Source organism: Podarcis liolepis (genome assembly GCF_965112155.1).
Source record: "Podarcis liolepis genome assembly, chromosome: 5".
Lineage (NCBI taxonomy): Eukaryota > Metazoa > Chordata > Lepidosauria > Squamata > Lacertidae > Podarcis > Podarcis liolepis.
Window position 1 is genome coordinate 61,773,858 of NC_139556.1, and position 21,926 is coordinate 61,795,783.

At 48.4% G+C, this 21,926-nt stretch overlaps 1 protein-coding gene across 1 annotated transcript in view; it reads right to left on the bottom strand.

The window, feature by feature from the left end:
• HPSE2 (heparanase 2 (inactive)) overlaps nt 1-11,148 on the bottom strand; it is a 109,125-nt gene extending 97,977 nt beyond the window's left edge. The window contains exons 1-2 of the mRNA XM_083505794.1: nt 10,442-11,148; nt 9,388-9,545 (exon numbers count right to left, since the gene is read on the bottom strand). Of these exons, the coding sequence (XP_083361920.1) occupies nt 9,388-9,545; nt 10,442-11,046 (763 nt within the window). The 5' untranslated portion in view covers nt 11,047-11,148. The remainder of the gene's footprint in view (nt 1-9,387; nt 9,546-10,441) is intronic.
• Nucleotides 11,149-21,926: the final 10,778 nt, after the last annotated feature.

Genomic DNA, 21,926 nt, shown 5'->3' on the forward strand with positions numbered 1-21,926 from the left:
GCAGTCTCCCCTCTCCCAAAATTGTAAACCCAAGACTTCATACAAGGGCAGGGCAACACATGCCCAGCAACTATTAGACTCAGGGCTAGCCAGTGGGGCCCAATTTGAAGCAGTGGGGCACAACTTGAATCTTTTTTTTTTTTTTTTTAGGGCCCCAGTTCACAGCCAAAGTCTGCAAAATATTATAGATATAAATAAAATCCATCTAGATTGCCCAGTTGCAGGGGCCCCCTTAGGAGCGGCCCGCGGGGCCCAATTTGGCTCAATTGCTCTAATTGTCAGCACTGATGAGACTGTGCAGGGGTTGGACTGACAAGCCCAGCACCTTCTAGGTCCCTGGTGTCACCATTCAGAGTACAGACTCAAGGACTTGTAATGGAAATAAAGGGGGGGGCACTTATTGGAAATCAGTTTTGTCACCTCTTCCCCCCCCAAACCCCGAGAAAATGACCCCAGCCACCTTTTAATCACAGTCACATAAGCACTACACTACAGCATGGCCATAAACTTGTACGTTCAACTGCTGAAATATACACCCAATATGTAGCAGTGGAGATTTAAGTTACTGCTTTATGAATGAACACTGTGTTTTATGAATGGACTCTGTATTTTGTGAATTACCTAAGAGCCACCAATAGGGAGCTCTAGAATCTGACAGCTAACCAATTGGGTACTACCAAACAGCGACCCCTACTGCTGAAAGCAGGTAACCAACAGGGAATGCTTCAGCTCAGCCTTTGCACTATTGACTGAACACCTCCTGCTGTGCAGATAATGGAGAAAGCTCATAAATTGTATCCCTTCTGGCATCCTGGCCAACTCTATTACACTGGTGTAAACCCTGGTGCACCAGAAGCACAGAATAGCAGCAAAATAAAATCCGCTCATACGTCAGCAACTGATAAGACTTGTCAACCACTTCTCCCAAAGGCTTCCTAAATTACAAAGGCTTCCAAAATACAGGCCAAAAGAGAGCAGGTCTGGGAAGAGCAGGTCTGGGAAGAGCGAGGCATACAATGGGCACCACCAGTGAAAAGACCCTGCTCCGTGTAACTCCTGTCCTGTCATTTGATAGAGTGCCCACTTGCCCTCCTTCTTGACATGGAATGCTCTCTCTTGGAGTCTCCAGGTCCAGTACAAAGACCATAAGAAGGGAGAGAAGGGACCTTGAAGTTCCCAACAGCTGTTAATCAAGCAAGCAAGCAAGCAAGCACACAGGTCACCTTTGTCACAGTCAGGACACCTATGTCCTGGCCAGGCCTGCACCCAATCTTGTTTTTGTACATTCTTGTTTGTCCTCAGTAACCAAAATTATATTATAAACATATACAAGCAGAAAAGTTGTTTTCCTTCATTTGCAAGGAATCGTACAAAACCAAGTGGCACTAATAAAGAAAAGTTATTAGGCAGCAGAAGTTATTAGGCAACAGACAGCAAACTAAAAATGCTTTTGCAGTTCATCAAAACTATCTAGTGATATCACTGATGCTATTAAAAGTAATCCTTCTAGTTGGTTAACAGGTTCGGCAACTTCCATGCACGTGAGGTGTGATGCTAATTATTTGCCCCCAAGAGTTAAATGATAACTAATCAGAGGCAGCTACAGGAGAGCTATGAGATTCAGGTGAGGGTCAGATGCCTTGTCAATCCCAGCAGGTATATTAAAGGCCGACATGGCCTGCCCAGGCCAATAAATCATAATCAGAATAATCATAACCATCAGTCTGACATTTAACTCCAATGAAGGCCTGGGCAAACAGCCAAGTCTTTAGCTGGCGCAAAAAGATCAGCATCAGTGGCAGTCATATCTCTGCAGGGAGGATGTTCCAAACCAGGGCACCACCACTGAGAAGTCTCTCCCCCATGTTGCCACCAAACAAGCCTCAGGAACTAGCAGAATGGGCAAGAGATGGTTGTTTGGGGGAAAAGACAAGATTATAAATAGCCACAAAAGCTGGACATTCCTTTTCCTGTGTCTGGGTCTCCAGCAGTCTGCACATGCATTCTGGATCTCCAGCACTCTGCACATGCATTCTGTGGCTTGGGCAGTCTCCTCTTATATACCTGCTGGGATTGACAAGGCATCTGACGCTCACCTGAATCTCATAGCTCTCCTGTAGCTGCCTCTGATTAGTTATCATTTAACTCTTGAGGGGAAATAATTAGCATCACACGTCATGTGCAATCCCTTGGCACAGCATCATATAACCTCCACACAAGCAGATTGGAATGAATGCTCAATAAACAGTTCATCTAGAAGAGCCCTAAGAGCCTTCTGGCACCTTAAATGTGACATTTGTTCATCTACATTGAGCCATGAGGCTTTTTGTTATTTTTACACCTGTTGTCTGAAAATTGGGAAACAAAAGTTAGTTCCATAATGGCAGGCAGTGCTCCAAGAAAGCAAGCCAACAAAACTATTCCTACTCAAGAAAAATGTGGTACTTGACATGGTTTAACAATGATTGATCTGAAGGTGCAGAAGTATTTGCAATAGTGGCCAGGACAATGCAAAGCATTGTACAGAAGGGAAGGTGTGCATTTCCCCTTCATACATTTCCACTATTATCTGAAGGGAAGCAGAAGGCATTTCCAGAGCAGCCAGCAAGACCCATGTTTGCAGAACACAGTCTGTACGTTAGGTCAGATGTTGTTGCAAATACGGATCTCCTCGTCACATGCATCCATGCCATGGCCAGCCAATTTGTCTTGAGGGTGTTGCAAGGATCTTTGCCTCCCCTCGCCCACAAAAAAGAATGGTTCTCTGTAACACTCTGTGGGAAGAAGGTCCTGTCTGCAATTCCAAGAGCCTGTGCAGGGGAGCCAGTAAGAACACTGGGCCCGTGGGCAGGAAATCCCCCTCACCACACCTTTCTGATTTACACTGATCTCTGATACACACCACATGTGTCCCCTCCCTCCTTCCCCCATTTGCAATGGTTCTGTTCCACATTTAAGTGATGAAAAGTTAAGACCTGTGGTTACAACTTCTATGAGAAACTTCATTTTGAAGGGCTGCTACATTTCAACTTTATTGCCAGGAGGGAAAAATGGAAGAAACAAAAGGCCGCAGTCACTCAACAGCAAAGAAACCTGGGCGAAGACATTTAATAAGTGTAAGTTCCCTACCACAACTTGTTGAAATATTGACCTTTGGGCTGAGCGAACACTTATTTCTGCAAATGTTTAGTGTGAACCAACCACAGCTCTTGGTCAGAGAAGTTTTATGCTACCGATGAGAAGTTTCTCCTTTAGCTTTTAAACTGCAGTGGCCTCAACAAAGCAAGTTTGGGTGGGAAGGAGAGAGGGAGCAGGCAGAAGTACGTATATGTGAAGCAGGATGCGGGGGGGGGGGGAGAGGCACTTAATCCGTGCCTGCAAAGAGAATCTCAGGTTTGTATCACCCCTTCTGACTGAGGTATCTGCATCAAAAAGAAGCCATAGGAGGAAAGAAAGGAACTGGGGTTAGAAGCCTCTTGTCCAGGCAGACAAGATCTCTATGAGACATCCTCTCTGTTGCCAACCTACCCGCTGAGGTCTGTCTGGGATTAATTGGCTTCCTCCGTAATGACTTATGGAAAATCTTCAGCTAACAGCCTCCTGGGTCATGCAGCCAAAGAAAGGCTGAAAGGGGTGTGTGTGCACGCACGTGGATCTTGTTACTTTCCTTTGGAATTTAAAGTCTGATTCCTCATTTGTTTTTCTCCAGACCAGAGGTTATCATCTTAATACCAAAGGTGCAGTTCACAAACCAACTCTTGCATAGTCTCTGTTAAAAGGACACTCATCCTAAAAGTCTATGAACTTAAAATGATATACAGTTGCATCTCTAAATTTAGATTCTAGTGATGCATTTTTTGGTTTATACTGAGAATCGGCAAGTGTGGATTATGTTGTTCCTTTAAGGCAGTGGTTCTCAAAGGGTGTGACAGGCCACACTGGAGTTGCAGGGGAGGATGGCAAATGTGGCAGGAAGATTCAGGGACAATCAGTATTATATTTTGGGAATGATTCATGTTCTTATGTAGCTGCATTGTTTTATACTTTCTGGATGTCTCATGATCACATTATAAAGTAGAATCATAGAGTTGAAAGAGACCACAAGGGTCACCTTGTCTAACTTCCTGAAATGCAGGAATCTTTTTGCCCAGTGTGGGGCTCAAACAGGGGTCCCATCCCTTCTGTAGATGTTTACTTGGAAGTAAATACCACTGTTACTGAATGAAGCTTATTCCCATGTAAGGAAGAGGCTATAGCTCAGTGGGAAAGGAAAAGAGTTAAATTCCCCAGCATCTCCAAATAGGGCTGGGACAGATTCCTGCCTGATATGATACAGAGCCACTGCTAATCGTTGTGGGTCTGGGGTCCCCTATACGGTGCTTGTGGGCACTGTGGCATCCTCAGACACTCACTTGGGCATGCACTAAGGTTTCCCTGCCTCTCCAAGGTTCTAATTTGTGTAGTTTTTTAATTGAGAGTTGGATTAGTTGGTTTTTTGCCTTTTTATTGTCAGTGTTTGTGGGACTTAGCTGCTTTTTTTTGGTCTTCTTTGTTTTGGAGCATGTAGGTGTTAGGCCGGGTTTTTGGTCAGGGTTGGGTGTGTTCTAAGCATCTGCAGTTCTTCTGTGAAAGTTGTTTTGCAGTGTCTGCAATAGTTGCTTAGATTTTGCAAATGTGCCCCAGAGCTCAAAAAAGGTTGGGGACCAGAAATTATCAGCTAGGTGGACTAATGGTCTGATGTAAACTAAGGTAGCTTCTTACATTTCCTAAGTTTGCATAGGATTGTGGCTTTAAACTGAGTAGTTATAACCTGAATATGTCAATACATCCCCTAGATACCTCCAATTTTAAATAAACTGTGAGTTCACACCCAGAGATTGTATTTACCCTTCACTAATTAATCCAGAGTTAGCATGTCATCTTGTACAGTGCAAGCCAGTGTATCACAGCAATGAAGAGTGTGAGCCAAAATGTCCACACACCAAATCTCAGTACTTGTGCAACAGAAGTCTAGACCAGCCTTCCTCAGCCTGGTGCCTTTCAGATATTCTGAATTGCAGCTGGCATAATCCCTTATCACTGGATCTTCTGGCTAGCAGTGAGGAAAACGGAGCCCAAAACATATGGGAAGTTGCAGAGGCTTCAACCAGGTCATCTGTCTAGGCAAGAAGGAAGGCTTAAAAAACTTTGATGAATAGAAATATTAAAACAAATTACTGTTTTTCAAAAATAAGAAAGTTAATTCCCAGAGCAATGTATGTAAATAAATATTACAGGCAGATGTACTTTTGAGTGTATTTCAAGATAATACTCCTATCCAAATATTACATACTATTAATTTATTGTTAGGGTGATCATTACAACATTCCTAAGTCAAGAAGGGCACATGGATGGTTTACATCAAAGTCTTCAGCTGCCAGGAATTCCCTTTGATGGGGAGTGTTCTGATTTAATTGCTTAATTAGCAATTAGTCATTGCAGCTTTCAGCCCTGCTGAAAATAATAAATCCCAAGAAAAATGGCCATTCTACATATATTGTTTAGAAGGAAGAAGTTAAGTTGAAATCAGTATTTAGAAAAGGGACATAATGTTCATATAACGATTTCGGCTTGTGAAATAATAAACTCAACCACTTAGACTTTGCAGTCCAATCCTGTACAACTGTGTTCTTCTTGGGGCTTGTTCCTAAATTAAGTATTTACAGGATTGCAGCACTAGAAAAATGTGTGAGGGCAGACCTTATGTTACCATTGTGGCACTACTCCAGTGTAGTCTTTTTTGTGGCAGCAAGTCAAACTTTACAAACATTATGGGATTTCAGCTCAGTTTACAAATGGGGTGGAAAATTTGAGAGTAAGATCAATGGTTAAATGATAATAAGCAAATATACTTTGCTAGAAAAGCTGCTTCTAACAAGCCAAAGGTTAACTGAGAAAACTGGGCATTCATGGAAAACCTTTTCAGCCCTATGTGTTTACCAGCATTTATTTCAGCTACAGACATGAAGTTTGACTCTAAGCAGGTACTAAAGTATTGAGCAAGAAGTTTACTACTGTTAAGAAAATGCCCTGTGTCTTTCCTCACTCCCAAGGTTCACCCCTGAAACAGGGAGAAAGAAGTAGAGACTGATATTTTTCCCAAATTGTCAGGAAGTGGAGCAGAAGCACCCTGAGCTGAGTAAGTAAAGGAGAGAAAATGTGTGCTGTAAAAGGAGGTGTCTAGAGGTGTTGTGTGAATGTTCTCCTTCATTTCTGATCCAGTTATAAATTCAGTTCAGCTAACAAAATGAGCAGGACCTGCTGTAGTTGTGTGTCTGCTGTATATGGTTTCTGTAAGAATTACTGATCTAATGCATAGCCCTTAGTATTCATATACCACTTCTAAGTTGGTAGTGGTGGCAGAGGATCTCTCTCTCTCTCTCTCTCTCTCTCTCTCTCTCTCACACACACACACACACACACAGCTTGAATTATTGAGTTCAAGAAGTGGCAAAGGAGTGGTGAGGAAGGAAGCCATGGGCAGACTCCTGCTAAGAGAAAGAGCAGAGTCTTGTAACATGGAGCCAGGCCTTTCTAGCATCAGACAGGCCCAAGCCTGCCCCTTACTGTGTTGCTCATCTTCACCGGAAATACTCAGCTTCACCAGAAATGCTGGCATGCATTCCATTTGCCCAGACTGGTTGCAGGTTCTTGAAAACCACCAGGCGTTAAAAACCAAAGGATGCATATTCATCATACATTTAAAGCACATTATCTCCCACAAAGAATCCTGGGAACTGTAGTTTGTTAAAGATGCTGGGAACTGTTGTTCTGTGTAGGATAAACTAAAGTTCCCAGGACTCTTTGGGGGAAATAATGTCCTTTAAAGGTGGGATACGTGCGCAGTTCAGATTTTCTGCCTTTAAGTACTATAGGTATCACCAGGGAGGGGAAACAAGCAGCTTAGCCTCGCACCACCTCATTGGTAGAGTCCAACAGCTGCTTGAAGAAAATGCACTTTTTACATACAAATTGTAACTGGATCATACACTAGAAATTAAAATAAGGCTGCAGTCCCCAAGCACGCTTACAGGAAAACTAAACTCCATCAAAATCAACGGACTCACATCAGAGAAAAGACGTTGATGACAACCTGAATGTATATGAAATATACCATATTTTTTCTTTAAGAAATATAGCATGTGGGACAAAGCTCTCCCCATCCCAAAATGCACTTTGCCCCTTCCACACTCTCCCCAATATTTTTGTGCCCTCTACCCCTTTGCGCGGGTGCCTCCAAGGTAAAGTACCCTGCAATCTCCAAGATAAAAATGAAGGATGAGGGAATATCGTAATCTCAGCCAGAGGATAAAGGTGGGAGAGATCAGTGCACAAATCACAGCACCAACTATACCATGGGTGGCAGGGAAGGATCAGGCAAGGAAGCATCTCCATCTACCCTTGTTTCCTTGGGTTACTGTGTCCTACACTATTCTATGTCTCTCTCAACAAGCTGACTAATCCATTGAAATTGCCTGTGTTCCTGGGGAAAGATGCACTGTTTACTTCTTTGTATGTTAAATCTCCTAAACTCAAAGTGTTTTGTCAAAGATTGATCCAGCCACAATCCCACAGTAGAAGAAAAGTTAAATATACAATTAATTATGAAATGGTCTAAATATAAAGAAATCCCTGTGGAGAGTTTGCCCCACCATGTCCGAGGGGTAGATTTTGGAGGGTTGTGGATTCTGGTAGATTTTGAGACACCATGTCTTCACTTTGTATGACCAACCTTTGTTGCACGGTAACCATGAGGTTTTTGTTTAGATTATTACTTTCCAATTTTTATCTTGATATTTGCATATTCTGGATTTCTGCCTAAATCACACACTCACAAAGTGTAATTTGTACTTCCATGTATTTTGCTTTTAGTTTTGCCCACCAGTTGTGCCTGGTGTAACAACTGGCAGTAAGCAGAGGACAGGTAAATGGCATAATTGATAGCATAATTGATAGCAACCACTTTAGGCTGCAGTCCTAGACCCGCTTATCTGAGAGTAAGCACCACGGAACCAAGTGGAACTTCTGGGTAAATATAGGTAGGAGTCCACTGTTAAAAGTGAATTAAGCCAGTTCACGGGTAAAGATGATTTCATTGGCCATGCTAGATTAAAAACCAAACGTTCCTCTTTACTGGCAATGTATCTCCAATTACCAGGTAAACAAGAGGGGGTGGTTTTCTCCTCCCTGCCTTGCAACTACTGCTGTGGAGAGTGTGGGGATTAGATGGGTGTCTGGTCTGATTCAGCAAAGCTACTTCTGCATTCTTACAGGTGGAATCTTCTCCTCTGCCTTTCCCCCTAGTCTTCAAATTTTTCAGACCCTCAGCCCATCTTTTACCCAAACATGAATTTGGTGACCCTTAAAAAACACACACCCAAAAAAACTATGTATTTACCATAAATCAGGATGCAACCTAATGTGGGTCCTGAACCACCAGTTGAATACCAAATTGCTCTTCTCACACGTGGACCTATAGGGTGACATTCAACTAACCTTTACACAGAGTAGACCCATTAAAATTAACACACCTACGTTAGTCATGTGTTAATTGATGTCCATCAATTTCAAGGAGTCTATTATGAGTAAAGCTTAGTGAAATACAACCTGTGGACACAGTTTAGCAACCACTTTTAGCTCTCTTGCAAAATACACACAGAGCAAAAGGATTAATGATTTCTGTCTGGCACAAGCCTTCCCAATGCACCATCACAAATGCCAGGCTGTGTCATGCAACCATCCCTTGAGGTCCTCAACACTCTCTGGAGCACCACTCCAAACATGCTGGCACAGAAGCAGGTGCACATCTGCAAGGAAGGTATTGTTTGGGTCTGGGGTAGCAGCCCATCACCACCTGAACTGCTTCTTGCATAAGATACCAGGGACCAAATTATCTGACCCTCGCTGCCACCCTGCTTGGGAGCCTTAGGCATCTTTACCATCCTGCCAAGCAGCGCAGGAGGCCTTTTAATCACAAGTCAGGTGTAAATGTGTGAGTTGTTTTAAAGTCACCTGCATGGGCTCAGCCATTGCTGGCAGCAAAAAGACCCTAATAAGCAGAGAACTTACTTTGGCCCCAGTTCAATAAGGGCCATCTCCTTATCCTTATCACTAGCTCGAAGTGATAAGCCTCCTTTGCCCCATAAGAAGAGCCTGCCTCTCCTCCCCATCGCCCAATCACTGATAATGGAAGGTTTTGCCGGGGTCTGCAGAGTGAGTACCCTTCCTCCGTCTCTAGGATCGCATCCCCCCATGTCCGTCCCGTCCAGGGAATAGCGGGATCGCCCCTCTTTCCCCGCCGCAGCCCTCTCCCCTGCTTGGCCCCTGCCTGCGCTTCCGCAGCCTCACCGTCCTCGTAGTTCTTGAGGTAGTAGTCGGGTCCGGGTCCGCCTCGGCTCTTGGCCGGGTTCTTCACGTTCTGGAACTGCAAGAAGTCGGTCCTCTTGCCGGCGAAGCGGAGGAAGGCGGGCGCCAGGCCACGGGCCAGGGTCACCAGACGCCGGGAGCTGCGCGGACAAGGAGCTGCGTGAGAGAGGACGGATCCTGCGCAGCCCAGGGCCCGACCGGAGAGGCAAGCCGCGCTCGGAGCACCGCCATCGCGCCTCCCCCGGTGCACACCGAGGGCGCCGCTAGCCCGTCAGGCCGTCAAAGGCCCGGAAGAGAAAGAGGAGGCTGCCCGGAGAAGCAAAGGAGGGCTGCGCTCCCGCACCGGCTGCCGTCGCCAAGGGGCCGGAAAGCCACCCTTCGCCCCACGGAAGACCGCCCAGCGGGACGACGGGGCATCTTCTCCAGCCCTCCGGAGGCAGCCGGGAGAGATGCGGCTGAGAAAGGAGACCTGGAGCTTGCGCTCTCCCGACGGGCAGCGACGCGACCCTGGGACGCCCCTCTCCCTTTCCTCGCGGACCGGCTGGAGGGCAAGCCTCTTGGGCATCGGCGCGGGCTCTGGGGGGATTCCCTCGAACTCTCTCCCATCAGGGCCCCGTTAGTCGCGTAGGGGAGCGGTTCTCCTGACCCAAGAAGCCCTGGAGTGACCGCCCCCTGGGACATCGACGGTTATCAGCTTCAGATTCGCCCTCTCGGGGCTGAAACCCGCTCCAGAACCGGGCGCGGGCGGTGGGGCTAAGGCAAGCGGCAGCATTTCTCTCCCCCCCCCCTCCAGCCAGCCTTTCCGAGATGCTTTCTCCATTGCAAACATGTGCATCTTAATAGGAACCATGGCCCGGCCTCCTCCTCGCGTCCCAACCGCGGCTCGGCGAGGCCGTGGAGGGGGGACGCGCGGAGCGCAAAGGGCGCGCTGGGGTAGCGCGCGGCAGGGCGGAGGGGGGCGCCGAGGCGGGCTGGCAGGAGGGGAGCGAGCCCGTGGGGTGGGGAAGGCCGGGGAGCCGCTGCCGCCCCTCCTTACCTGAGGAAGTCCAGCCAGCCGTCGTGGAGGATGGAGGGATCCAGCTGCAGCGAGAGGAAGTTCTCGCTGGTGACGCGGAGGGGGCTCCTGGCGCTCACGTCCAGGAGGATGAGCGTCCGGCCCGGGGCGCCCTGCGGGCCAGTCCCGGCGGGAAGGCGCCTCACCCCGGCCTGCGAGGGGAGCGAGAGGTGAGCCAGCAGCGCTAGTCCAGGGGCCAAGAGGGCCAGGAAGCCGGGAGGGCCAGCGCTGGGGCAGGGCATGCTGGGCCGAGGCCGAGGGGGGCTCCCCGAATTAAGTCCCGCGCCGGGCACAGCCAGTCGCGGGCGGCTAATTGTCCGGAGTGCAAAGCGTGGGGGCGAAGCTGCCTTTTTCCCCCTGCCCCCCAATGTTTTGGTGCTGGTGGGAGAGGGGAGCTCACGCCCCTGACCAGCCTTCCCCGGGGCCGGTGCCAAGACGCCTTGTTCGCCAGCGCCGCCCCTGGAAGAGCCGCCGCCTGCGGACATTTTCGCTCTCGCAAAGGTAAAGGGGAGTCGCTCCGGGGTTAACCCTCTCGGCACGGGTTCCCCGAGGGGCCAGGCCGGCTCCCGGAGGGGGCCTGCGCGCATCCGGAGGGAGGGGGAAGGGGGAGATGAGGAGGGGATTGGCCTCCCCCCCTCCGCGCGCGCACCGGGCTTCCTTCTCTCCAACTGCCGGGTAGGAGGCCTCCCGTCGCCGCCGCCGCCGCTGCTAACAGTCTCGCTACAAAAAGGTGGCTTGGCAAGAGCAGCCCCAACCGGAGGCGAATAACGGGAACCCCCCGACCGTCGTTGCCTCGTCTCTCCCCAGCCCCGACGCGGAAACCGCGCGCAAGAGTAGCCCGAGAGATGGGTAGGTGAGCAGGGGTCTGTCTCTCCGTTCACACAATCTTTTCCGCCGGCCTTTGGCTCTGGACAGTCAAAAATCTGGGGGCTGGAGGGGAGCATGGGTGCCCATCTCCACCCCACCCTACCCCACTGTCAGCCTCTGCCTTCGGTGCTGAGACTGGAGAGGACGAAAGGAGGAAGTCCCGGCGCTCCCGGGAGGGAAAAAGGGGAAAGAATCCGAGTCCGGACGCAGCGCGGGCGAGTCGTTCCCGGGAGGCTGGTTTTCCTCTATGGGTAACGCGGCATCTCCCCGACGGGAGAAGAGATCTCGCTCCCTTCTGCTACGTTTTCGGTGGAGGGGCCTTACCCCGGCCAAGGGAATCTCCCCCACCCACCCCGCAACGGACCGGGGATCCTGTGACCCTCCACAGGTTGTAGGACTCCAACTCCATCTGCTCCTTACCGCTAGACACGCTGGCCGGGGCTAATGGGCGAGGGACTGTGGGAGGGAGAGAGACAGGTTCTCAAACCGTTTGCTTAGGGATGAGCCAGAGGGCAGGCGGGAGGCGCTTCCCTTTGAATCGGAGTTTTTTTGCATTTGCGGGGTGGGGGGCTAAGAGAGAAGGGGTGTCGCAGGGCCATTTATTAATCCAGCTGAAACCCCTCTTTGACTGAAGGGTCTTTCTCTCCCCCCTCTCTCTCAAACTACGCGCGGCGTCTTCACTTGGGTTGTTTTCGCGCCCTGTTTCTGCACCGCCGAAGTGACTTGCGAGTAAACGTGCCCGAGGTTGCAGGACTGCGATCTCGTGCTTCGCGCTGCGGTGGAAACCGAGTCCAGAAAGGGCGACTTTACTGCCAAAGAAATGCATATTGCTCGAGCATTTGGCCAAGAGCTGATCCCGGTCGCCCGGGACCGCGCGCCACAGGATTTGTCCCGGCTTGGAAGTGCTTAGTCCCAGAGTGCGGGAATATATATTTTAAGCAGAGTAACCCATTTAAGCAATGCAATCCTTCTTTATGTCTGAGTCGCGTTCCTTTCCTGGAAAGGAAAACCCGGATAGAACAAAAGGGATGCAGAACACAAACACACACAGCCCATCCGCCCTCAAACTCTTCAGTTGTCTTAGTGGGAGAGCAAAAGGCCAGGTCGGTTTGGCAAGGAGACCGGCTCGAATTATTGCCTCCCGGGAGTTGCTGTTTCTCGGTGAAGTCCGTCACATTTCTTCTGTAGTCAGCCTTGCGGACCTCGATAGATTGGAGCCCTGCGAGCGATCTCCAAGCCTAGTTTTAAACATTTATAGGGGAGGGTTAGCCTCAGTCCTCCTCTGGGTTTCGTTGGTATGCGAAGAGCTCCCAGATGGTGTGTCCAACTGGCTCTTTGCACTTTCCCGGTGTTCACTAGGAGAACTGTCCTTGTGTGTGCACGCTGGAAATAATAGTTGCTGTTGTTTTACACTGCAGAGGGTTTTTATTTAAGTCGTAAGATTCGCTGGTTGTGAATGAAATCTCCGAGAGTTTCGGATCTCACCCCAGCCGTGCCGGATTCTGCGCCTCCTAATTTGGAAGTGAGCCCCTTGAGGCTTACACTCCCAAGTAAGTGTGTGTAAGATCGCGGCCCCATAAAGCTTTTGAGAAAAACCCGCGCGCGGTTTTTGTATCGCCTTTATCCCACCGCAGAAATATCCACTGATGGACAACTTGTCCTTGATCTCAGGAGAGCGACCTTCTCATGAAATCAGAATGTCTCCAAATGATCCAAGTCCTGCTTGTGCGAACATGCTCTCGGGATGTGCGAGCTGTGGGTGCAACTCTGCCTTCGGAGATGCCCAGTTGGACTTGGGGTTGGGGAAAACGGCTTTGAGCTTTAAAAGGTTCAGGATGGTAGATGTGCTGCGTAAAATTGCTGTTTGGAATCACGAAGATGGAAGAACTTAGTCCTGGCGCTGACAAAAGACTACCGGAGAAATAGATTAGATCTTGGGGCGGTGGAGGGGGGGGGGACTTAGGCTGGGCCCTTGGTTTGCAAGAAAATAACGGTGGACATGGACAATTTCCTCTCCTCGTTCACGAGTATTTATGCTCAAGTTGACACTACTGAAGAACTTTCCAAATTCACAACAGTAGCCTGAGGGGGTCATCGAGCCCAGTAGCCTGTCTTTGACAGTGTCCAGAGCCAGATGCGCCAGGAAGCGCTTTCAAAGGAGGGGGCGGTGAGAGGAGGGGGGTATTCCCATCACGGCTGGCCTCTGTAAATGTAAGCAGTATCAGAAATGCTACGCATCAGACCCAAAGAAAAATTAAAAAGTGGTTCCTTTCATGGCACGGCTCACCTGGGAAACTCTCTTTTAAAGAACCATGCGAACTGTAGTTTGCCAAGGGTGCTGGGAACTGTAGCTCCGTGGGTGGGGGGATAAACTACAGGATCCCCAGGACTCTTGCAGAATGGGTTTTTAATATATGGCCTGTACGCTGCCTGAACCACTGTTTTACGTCCTGTAAGCCTGATGCCCTGTAATATAAATACATACATTTAACATAGGAATTATCAGCAAACGTTCCCTTGAGAGACTCTAATGTTTAAGGCAAGGGGTGCCTAATAGCTCAAGTTTCCATAGTCTAAAACTGGGCCTTGCGAGAAGCAACGATCAGATCTGTTTCACGCTTGATGCCTTCGGATATAAATGGGGCAGTTTCTTTTCAGGTATTCCTGGTTTTGTGCGGTTCAGACACATCTTTCCTTTGTTCTCTTCTTTTTTTTTCAAAGATGAAGTGTTTAAACCTTTGCTTGTGACCAAATAATTCTGATTGAGCTTCTCTTTACCGCCTTAAAATCAACTGGGAGAGCAGAAATATACTATTCAGGGCTCGAGGCGTAATAGTATGAAGGTGATCTTCTTTTCAACGGCCCCTTTGCTCTTCTGCACTAAGAAAGACCCATTGTACATTAGATAACCCGGCCGTCGCGCATCCGACGAAGTGACGCTCAGGAAAGCAAATGCCACTCTCAAGTCTTGTCCTCTTCAAGGAAAGGACAGGGCTCTTTGTTGTTTCCGCTGCAGTAGACTTAACGCACTACCCGCGCTCGGAAGTCTAACGTGATGTTTATTCTTTGGGCTGGGGAGCTACAGTCTCTTGGACCGACATTTCGACGGATCTCCCCAGAATGGTGGCTCCTGGCTGTTGTCGTTTCAAGGGGCGATTGTGGCCACGAGTTTATTCAGAAGGAAGTGCAACTGTTTTCAGCGGGGCTCTCATCTGCCACCTCAGTCAGGTTCCCATTACACTTGTTGGGGAACAAAGGTGCGCTAGGCGCTAAGTCCCACTTACCTCCCAACACAGTGGAGGGGACTGCAATCCTAAGCACATTTTCCATAGGAAGAAAAACAAGATGATTATTTTTTTAGGACTGGGATGAAATGCTGGATGAAATACTCACAGGGTGTACGAAGCTGGCTCTGCATAAGTGCAATTGCTTCCCGAACCCTCAAGACCTTGTGTAAAACCTACTGAAATCAACGACGCCTTGCCTTCATTTTTAGATTTTATTATGTTCATTGGCCATCTCTCCTCCTCCCAAGTAGCATTAAATCCCATCTGCTGTTTCGTTGCTTGCGTTCCTTAGCACCGAGGGCGGCTGGTCTTTGCAGTGCAAGCCCACGCGTGTCTACTCAGAAGTAAGCACCACTGATGTCAACGGGACTTACTTCCAGGTACCAGATAAGACCACCGCCTCAGTCTGCTTTAGATTTAGCTGCTTTAAATGACCTGATAACCTGCAAATCTTGTCACATTCTTACTTCCTTTTTCAGGCCATTAATGAATACATATTTTTTGTTTTTAAAAAGCTCCTGGTGAATTCACCGTTCATGCCTGACCAGTCTTGGCTTCCTATATTTTATCCAGCTGGGGAATCCAGAAAAATTCGTGCTTCCTTCGTGTCATGATTTTTAGGTGCTTTCCTAGGGTTTTGTTTGTTTGATTTTTTAAAATTCATTTTTTGTTTTTGCTTTCCATGAGGAACGGCGTTAACGGGGTGCTTTTGAACAACTTGAGGATGAACAAAGTCTCTCTTATCCATTTTTATGACACTGTTATGGGAGGGGGAATAATTACAGTGCAATGCTAGTCTAGACGTATCTAATCAGAAGTCCCATTGAGCTCAATGGGCAGGCGGGTATAGGACTGAAGTTTTATAATTCCTATATGAAATGTATTTGCTTGGGTGATCCGTGAGGAATCACCATGGCCCTCGTTTACTCAGTCTGGACTCTCCAGTTTGTGATTCATGGCCTCAGAATTCGGAATTTGTCATTCATTATTTTGATATTTCTCTAACTGGTAACACATGCTCCAAGGCCAAAACCTCTAAGTAGAGGAATATATAAAAATAATAATAAACTGCAAATTGGGAAGTCGGGATTTAACCCCCTATAATGGGATGTTGCAAACTGAGTCGATGGCATTTCCAAATGAGATGTTGCAGACATAAATATCGAGGGTGGAGTGGGTGTCTGGAAACCTGGGTTTTGTTTTGTTTTTTAAAAACGTATTTTCGCATGGACAGATGTTTAGCAGAGGGACGAAGTGCTGACGTTGGCTGCTTTGCAAATGAGGCTGGAGTCTCCAGGAAAACCCTGGAAAGCAGAATCCTGAATTCCCAGCCTAACCCCTCGCTGGAATCATAAGATCCCGCATAAGGGCATTTCCACCGAGTTTATAGTCAGGCAAAATCCCCAGTGGGTGGGGCAGCAAAGGTTGCCAGCGCGCAGGCTGATGTATCTAAGCTGAATCTTTTCAGCCATTGTTCGAGGTGAAAGGAAAGGATAGCAAGGAGCGAAGTTCTTTTTCCCAAATACCTCCCTTTGTCGCACCCGCAGCGGTGCCCTCGCTCCATCCATTCTTAATGGAATCCTCGCCGAAAGCAGACATTGCCAAGAGAACTAGCCGGCAGGGGGCGCACTGCACGGAGCCTCTGGCTTTCCGAAGGCCTTTTAGTACCAAACTGACGGCAACCAAGAGCTTGAGGATGTTCAACGAGCGCCTCCTGGCGGCCGAAAGCCCGATGCGTTGCCATTTAGAGCATAAACTTGGAATGATTAGCATTCCGGTGCATCCTTCGGAGCGCCCTTTCTGCAGGGCTAGGAAGGGAAGGGAAGACCCGTCAAACAATGCTGCTCTAACCAAAACACTCTGGCCTTGGCCAGCCACATTTTTAAAAGGCGGGGGGCACAATTTAGATTGGTCGAAAAAGAAAATCCCCAAAGAGCAGGTGACTGGCAGGAAACGCCATCTCTTGATTTCTCTGTTCACAAGGACCGCGCAAGAAGACACCTCGCTGCCCTACGCCAAACAGCAAAATAGCACACACGTACAGCCAGGCCAGCCAAGTAATTTGGGCATCCTGGACAGAAATACAGTGGTACCTCGGGTTACATACGCTTCAGGTTACGGACTCCACTAATCCAGAAATAGTACCTCGGGTTAAGAACTTTGCTTCAGGATGAGAACAGAAACCATGCTCCGGCGGCGCGGCAGCAGCGGGAGGCCCCATTAGCTAAAGTGGTGCTTCAGGTTAAGAACAGTTTCAGGTTAAGAACGGACCTCCGGAACGAATTAAGTACTTAACCTGAGGTACCACTGTACCTTTCCGTTTCCCTGGCAGCAGAGATACAATTATCCTTAAGTCAGTTAAATTTGCTGCCCTTCCATGACACCCAGTTTCAGCTGCCTGAGGCTGGCCCCGTCTAGGTGATGACACGTTAAAGACTCCGCGGTAAAGCGCCGCGTTTGGTGCGATGTGAAGAGGAGGAATAGGCACTACCGTGTGTGAACTAGCCTCATCCCGCTGCGTTTACATTCCCAGGAACTGCCAGGGGAAATCCGTGCCCCTTGTGTAGCCGCAGGGCACCGGATTCCTGGAAGGTAGCCTGCTGTCCTTGACGCAAGGGAGTGAACAAATACAAGACAGGGTAACAAACCCCCTTGGCACATTCCTTCAGTAAAACTTCATTTTATTGCATTTATACCCCCCTTTTTTTTTCTCCAAGGAGCTCAAGGCGACTTACGTGGTTCTTCTTCCCCTCCTTATTTAATCCCCACAACAACCCTGTGAGGTAGGTTAGGAAGAAAGGCAGTGACTGACCCAAGGTGAGCTTCATGACCAAATGGGGGTTTGAACCCAGGTCTCTCAGGTTCTAGCTAGCACTCTAACCACTGTACAACACTGCCTCCCAAACGATCACCGTCCTACGTTTGAGAACGGTACGAATACCGGATAGCCTGTTTTCACGCCCGTCAAGATCAAAGGGGGAGCCTTTTCCAACGGCAATGATCTAAAAGCCTGTGGTCCTCTAGACTCTGGACCAAAGCTCCGCAGGTCGTGCTGGCTGGGGCTGATGGGAGTTGGAGTCCTCCCTAAACGACTGCTCTTTGCCCTTCTGCCTGCAAAAGCCCAGACTTAGAAACGTCTTTTCTAACCCTCACCTACTGCTCCCTCCGTTAACTTGGGCATGTTGCCTATACCGTCGGGTTTTTAGGGGGGAATCTTGGGAAACTGAACGAGAGTTTGAGTATCACGGGGGGGGGGGCGAAATACCGGAGTTTGACCCGAACTCCATAGGTCTCTTGCCCCTTCTCCCGTCTGCCCACCCCCCTTCCGCCGCAGAGACCCTCGTGGGGCTCAAATCGAATCGACTTTAGCAACTTTAGACAGCTCGATTTGTCTGAAATCTCTCCACTTAGCAGCGCTCGGGAGATCAATTACCGGGCCAGGAAAACAGCATGAAATCCCATTTCCAACGGGATTGACTTTGCAGAGAGAATCAGGCGTACCGCTGAGCAGAAACAATTAACGCGCGCCTCGAATCCAACGGCCCGATTTCACGCTTCGAATTGGAGGAGGGCGCGCAAAAACTTGCCGGCGGATATTGCGGGAAAGAGTCATGCAGGACAGAGAACCACGGGCCTGGGGCAGCCGAGCAAGGGGGACACGGTAAGCCGTCGGGGCCCCCAAGCCTGAGAGCGGCGGGGATGGGAACCCGAAGACACCTCCTGGGACTCAGACGGAACCTCCCGGTCATTTGCCGCTGGTAGAGCGAACCGGAGGAGCTGGTGTCCTTCCAAAGCGCCTGTCGCGTACTTTGGATGCTCCGTCGAAGAGCATTTTTAGCCAATGGCTCCAGAAAGGGAAGGGAAGAAGTGGCTGATCCGCTGCCGGAATCCAGCCGGCCAGAACATATGCGTATCTTCCCCGAGAAGCAATGTCTTTCCCTGCTTGAATTCGGTAGAATTAAGCCGGGTGCTGTGTGGAGGGGGTGGGATGGAGGCATCACTTTGGCTGAGCCAGGGCATCACACATTCAGCCATACAATCCGCCTTGAAACTGGGGAAGGGGGTTGTAGAGACGTGGAAGGATCAAGGTGTGTAGGAAGACCTGAAGACCGGTCCGCGGGGGCGGCGACAGCGGAGTCGCCCTTGGACCCCCGACGGGAACTTGTGGGCTTCTCCCCACACCGATGGCCGAGCAAACTGGGTGAGGGAGACACGCCCCCAAACAAATGCACCTCTCGGGTCTCCTTGGCTCCTCCATCCGCAAAACAGCGCCCGATCCCCGATGGCATCGACTGTTACCCGCTGACAAGCGGCCCAGAGACTCAAAGAGGAACGATGGAAAGGCGCTTGAAACCGGCTTCCTCCACCCAGTGCAGGGGCGTCGAGGGAGTCCTACAACCTCCCCGGGAATTCCCACTGCCGGGCTCGTTCCCAAAAGAAAGTGGGATTTCGTTTGTACTCCCTTCATTCATTCAATAGCAATGTTATTGCAAATCATCGGTTATGTTGCAAGGATTTTGGAAATCCCGCGTGGCTGGGATTTAGCTGCGTAAGGGAGGGAGTTTCTGCTTGGGGGTGGAGTGGGGAATCCCTTGCTTGTTATGCAGATTGCCTTTTTCCACCTTATCTATTTTGATCTGGCCGTTCTAGTCTCTTCCCAGGGTCCCGATGTAGAATTCGGAAACCCACTAGCAGCGCCATCCTAACCATGTCCACGCAGAATTAAGCCCCACTGAATCCCATAGGGCAGCGGGGTTCTTACTGCAATCTAAAACCTCCAGGTAAAGATCTGGGGATTCTCCTCCCCGCACCCCATCGAAAGTCTTGTAAAACATAAATCTGAAAGCTAAAAAGATTGACCGATTCGTTCAATTTCTTTGCCCTTGTTGTGGATTTGCCCCCGTTTTGGATTTTGCCCTTCTTTCTGGATTGTAAAACGCTTTGAAAGGATTGCGAGGGAAAGGCCGGATAGAAATGGCTTAAATAGGTTAAGGAATGAGCAGTTCTCCGCAGTTCTTTCTCTTGTGGAAAGGATGCGCACTACTAAGCGCTGGAGGCCCACGTCTTCTCTTTCTTGTTTTAACTAAAGGAAAAGCAGCTTGGCAAGAGGAGCGCGGCGGGGCTTTCTATCTTACCACTCTTTCTGATTCCCGCACCACGTCGGGAGACCCCACTATTTCCTCACCCTCCACCCGTGGCCTATAGGAATCAATCCAGAAAGGGATGACATAGGATTTTAGGGTACCAAACGTTTTATTTATGATTATCACCCTCATCATCATTAATGTGCATGTCATCATCGTTGTGATTAATGCATAGTAAACCTGTCACTAGCTCTTGACTAAAACTGTCAATTGTTATTTTCTACCAGTTATTTCGGTGTAATTTTACATGCCCTGAACGATTATATTAATTAAAATGCCCCCAATATGTTCTCTCTCTGTTGAGTTGCTGGGTTTAAACAAAAACAAAACAGTGGACTGATTGATCTGTTGAAACCTTGGGGCATGATCCAGCCAAAGCAAAACACTTTTGTGTCCCATTTATTTATATGGGGGTATGCAATTTTCTCCCAAGGGACTCAAAACAATGCTTTATTTTCAGTGGATCGTGCCCAAGACTTACAATTATTTGATGGGTTTATGACAATTCTTGGATACAGATTAACGTTTGTACAGTCCTCCTTTCTCCCTTCCCCCAAGAGGTATAAGGTAGATCCTGAATGCCTCTCCTTTTGCTTCCTATACATACTCTAAACACATTCACCTAAAGAAGTCCGACTAAAATAAATGAGGCTGGTGTATTATAGTCTGATCCTAAAGGTAGCTATCTGCTTGGAACTATACACCACTGATTTCAGAGCCCTTTAAATTTTCAGGAAAAATATACATACCCCAATTATATGCCTGCTTACTTCAAAATAAGCATACTTATATTTAATAGGAGTCCTATCGAGCTCTTGATATTTACTTCATAGTTGGGCTCCATGGATCACACACTTTTGCAGCTCAATCCTATAAACATGCCCATTGAGCAAGTTTCAACTGAATGGGGCTTATTTCTTCAAATTTGCTAATGATTGCAGTCTTTTCTCTTTTTTTTAAGCAAGTATGGAAATCATGTATTTCTGATTTTTACCGCACTACTTATGTTAAAACATTGCCTAAAAGCAGCACGTGGGGGGTTGTTTTTAAACAGGCGTTTCACTAAGATTATTGACTGAGATGAAGCATGTATTATGATGAACTAAGGAAAGTAAGTACAATTACTCCATCCCATCATACTCTCTTACCTTGTGAGGTATGGGCCTAACTTCAAGAAATCCAAGTTCTAAGCAAACTGGCTTTACAAAATGAAAGACACGGTCTAGATCTAGTCAACATTTAGAACATCCACAGTGCAACCCTAGACATGTCTACTCAGAAGTAAGGCTCGCTGAATTCAGTTGCACTTCCTCCTAGGTAAGTATGTATGGGATTGCAGTCTCAAGTGCATTATTAGATCTCTCATGTTGAAATAAATGAACCTTCAAAGTGCTTAGCTTTGCTGAAATCATGCCCAATATGATTACACAATTTGTCCCTGAAATTGCAAGTTTGTCTGATTATAATTTCCCACCGTAGATTCCCCCCTTCACCCCAGTCTAGCCTTACTGTGAGGTACAAGTTAATTCAGAGACTCTGGAATTGGGTGCTCAGACATGACTGGGTGAGGCTGGAGCAAAGTGTTGCTTTGGGGGGGGGGCAGATTTACAGAAAGCAGATGATGTAAGTAAATCCTGCACATTATAAACTTAAAGTAACCACCAGGCCTGTGGGCTTCTTCCCCAGTGGAGTATCCAGCCCAGCCTTTGATGAAGTGAAGCTCCCTCACAGCCCAGCTCTGCTTCAGATATTGTTTCAAACAGACTGATGAAGCCCTTTTTGCCTCATTTAAGATAAATAGAGAATGTTGGGGGGAAAGTGTCTTCCCCTATTTCTTTTCTTCGTTGTATGAAAGCCAGGCCGGGTGAAGGGGGAGGAGGGCAGGGCCAGGCTGAGATGTGGTGTCAGATCATGCAGAATCTCAGAGAACCCAGCCTTGCACTGGCCTCTTCAGGGAAGGAAATTTAAATTAACTGCAGCAGTTGGTGTGTATTTGTGTGTGTTTGTACTGGAGTTGGAGAAAACCTTTGCATGGAACCTGGTTCCCAAGGCTCCAACGGAATAAGAGGAACCCTCCGCGCTAGCAGACCTTCCTGGCAAAGCTTTGACACTGCTTTGCCTGACAACAGCCTTGCTCAGGATGCAGCAAACTAGGAGATAGGTAACACA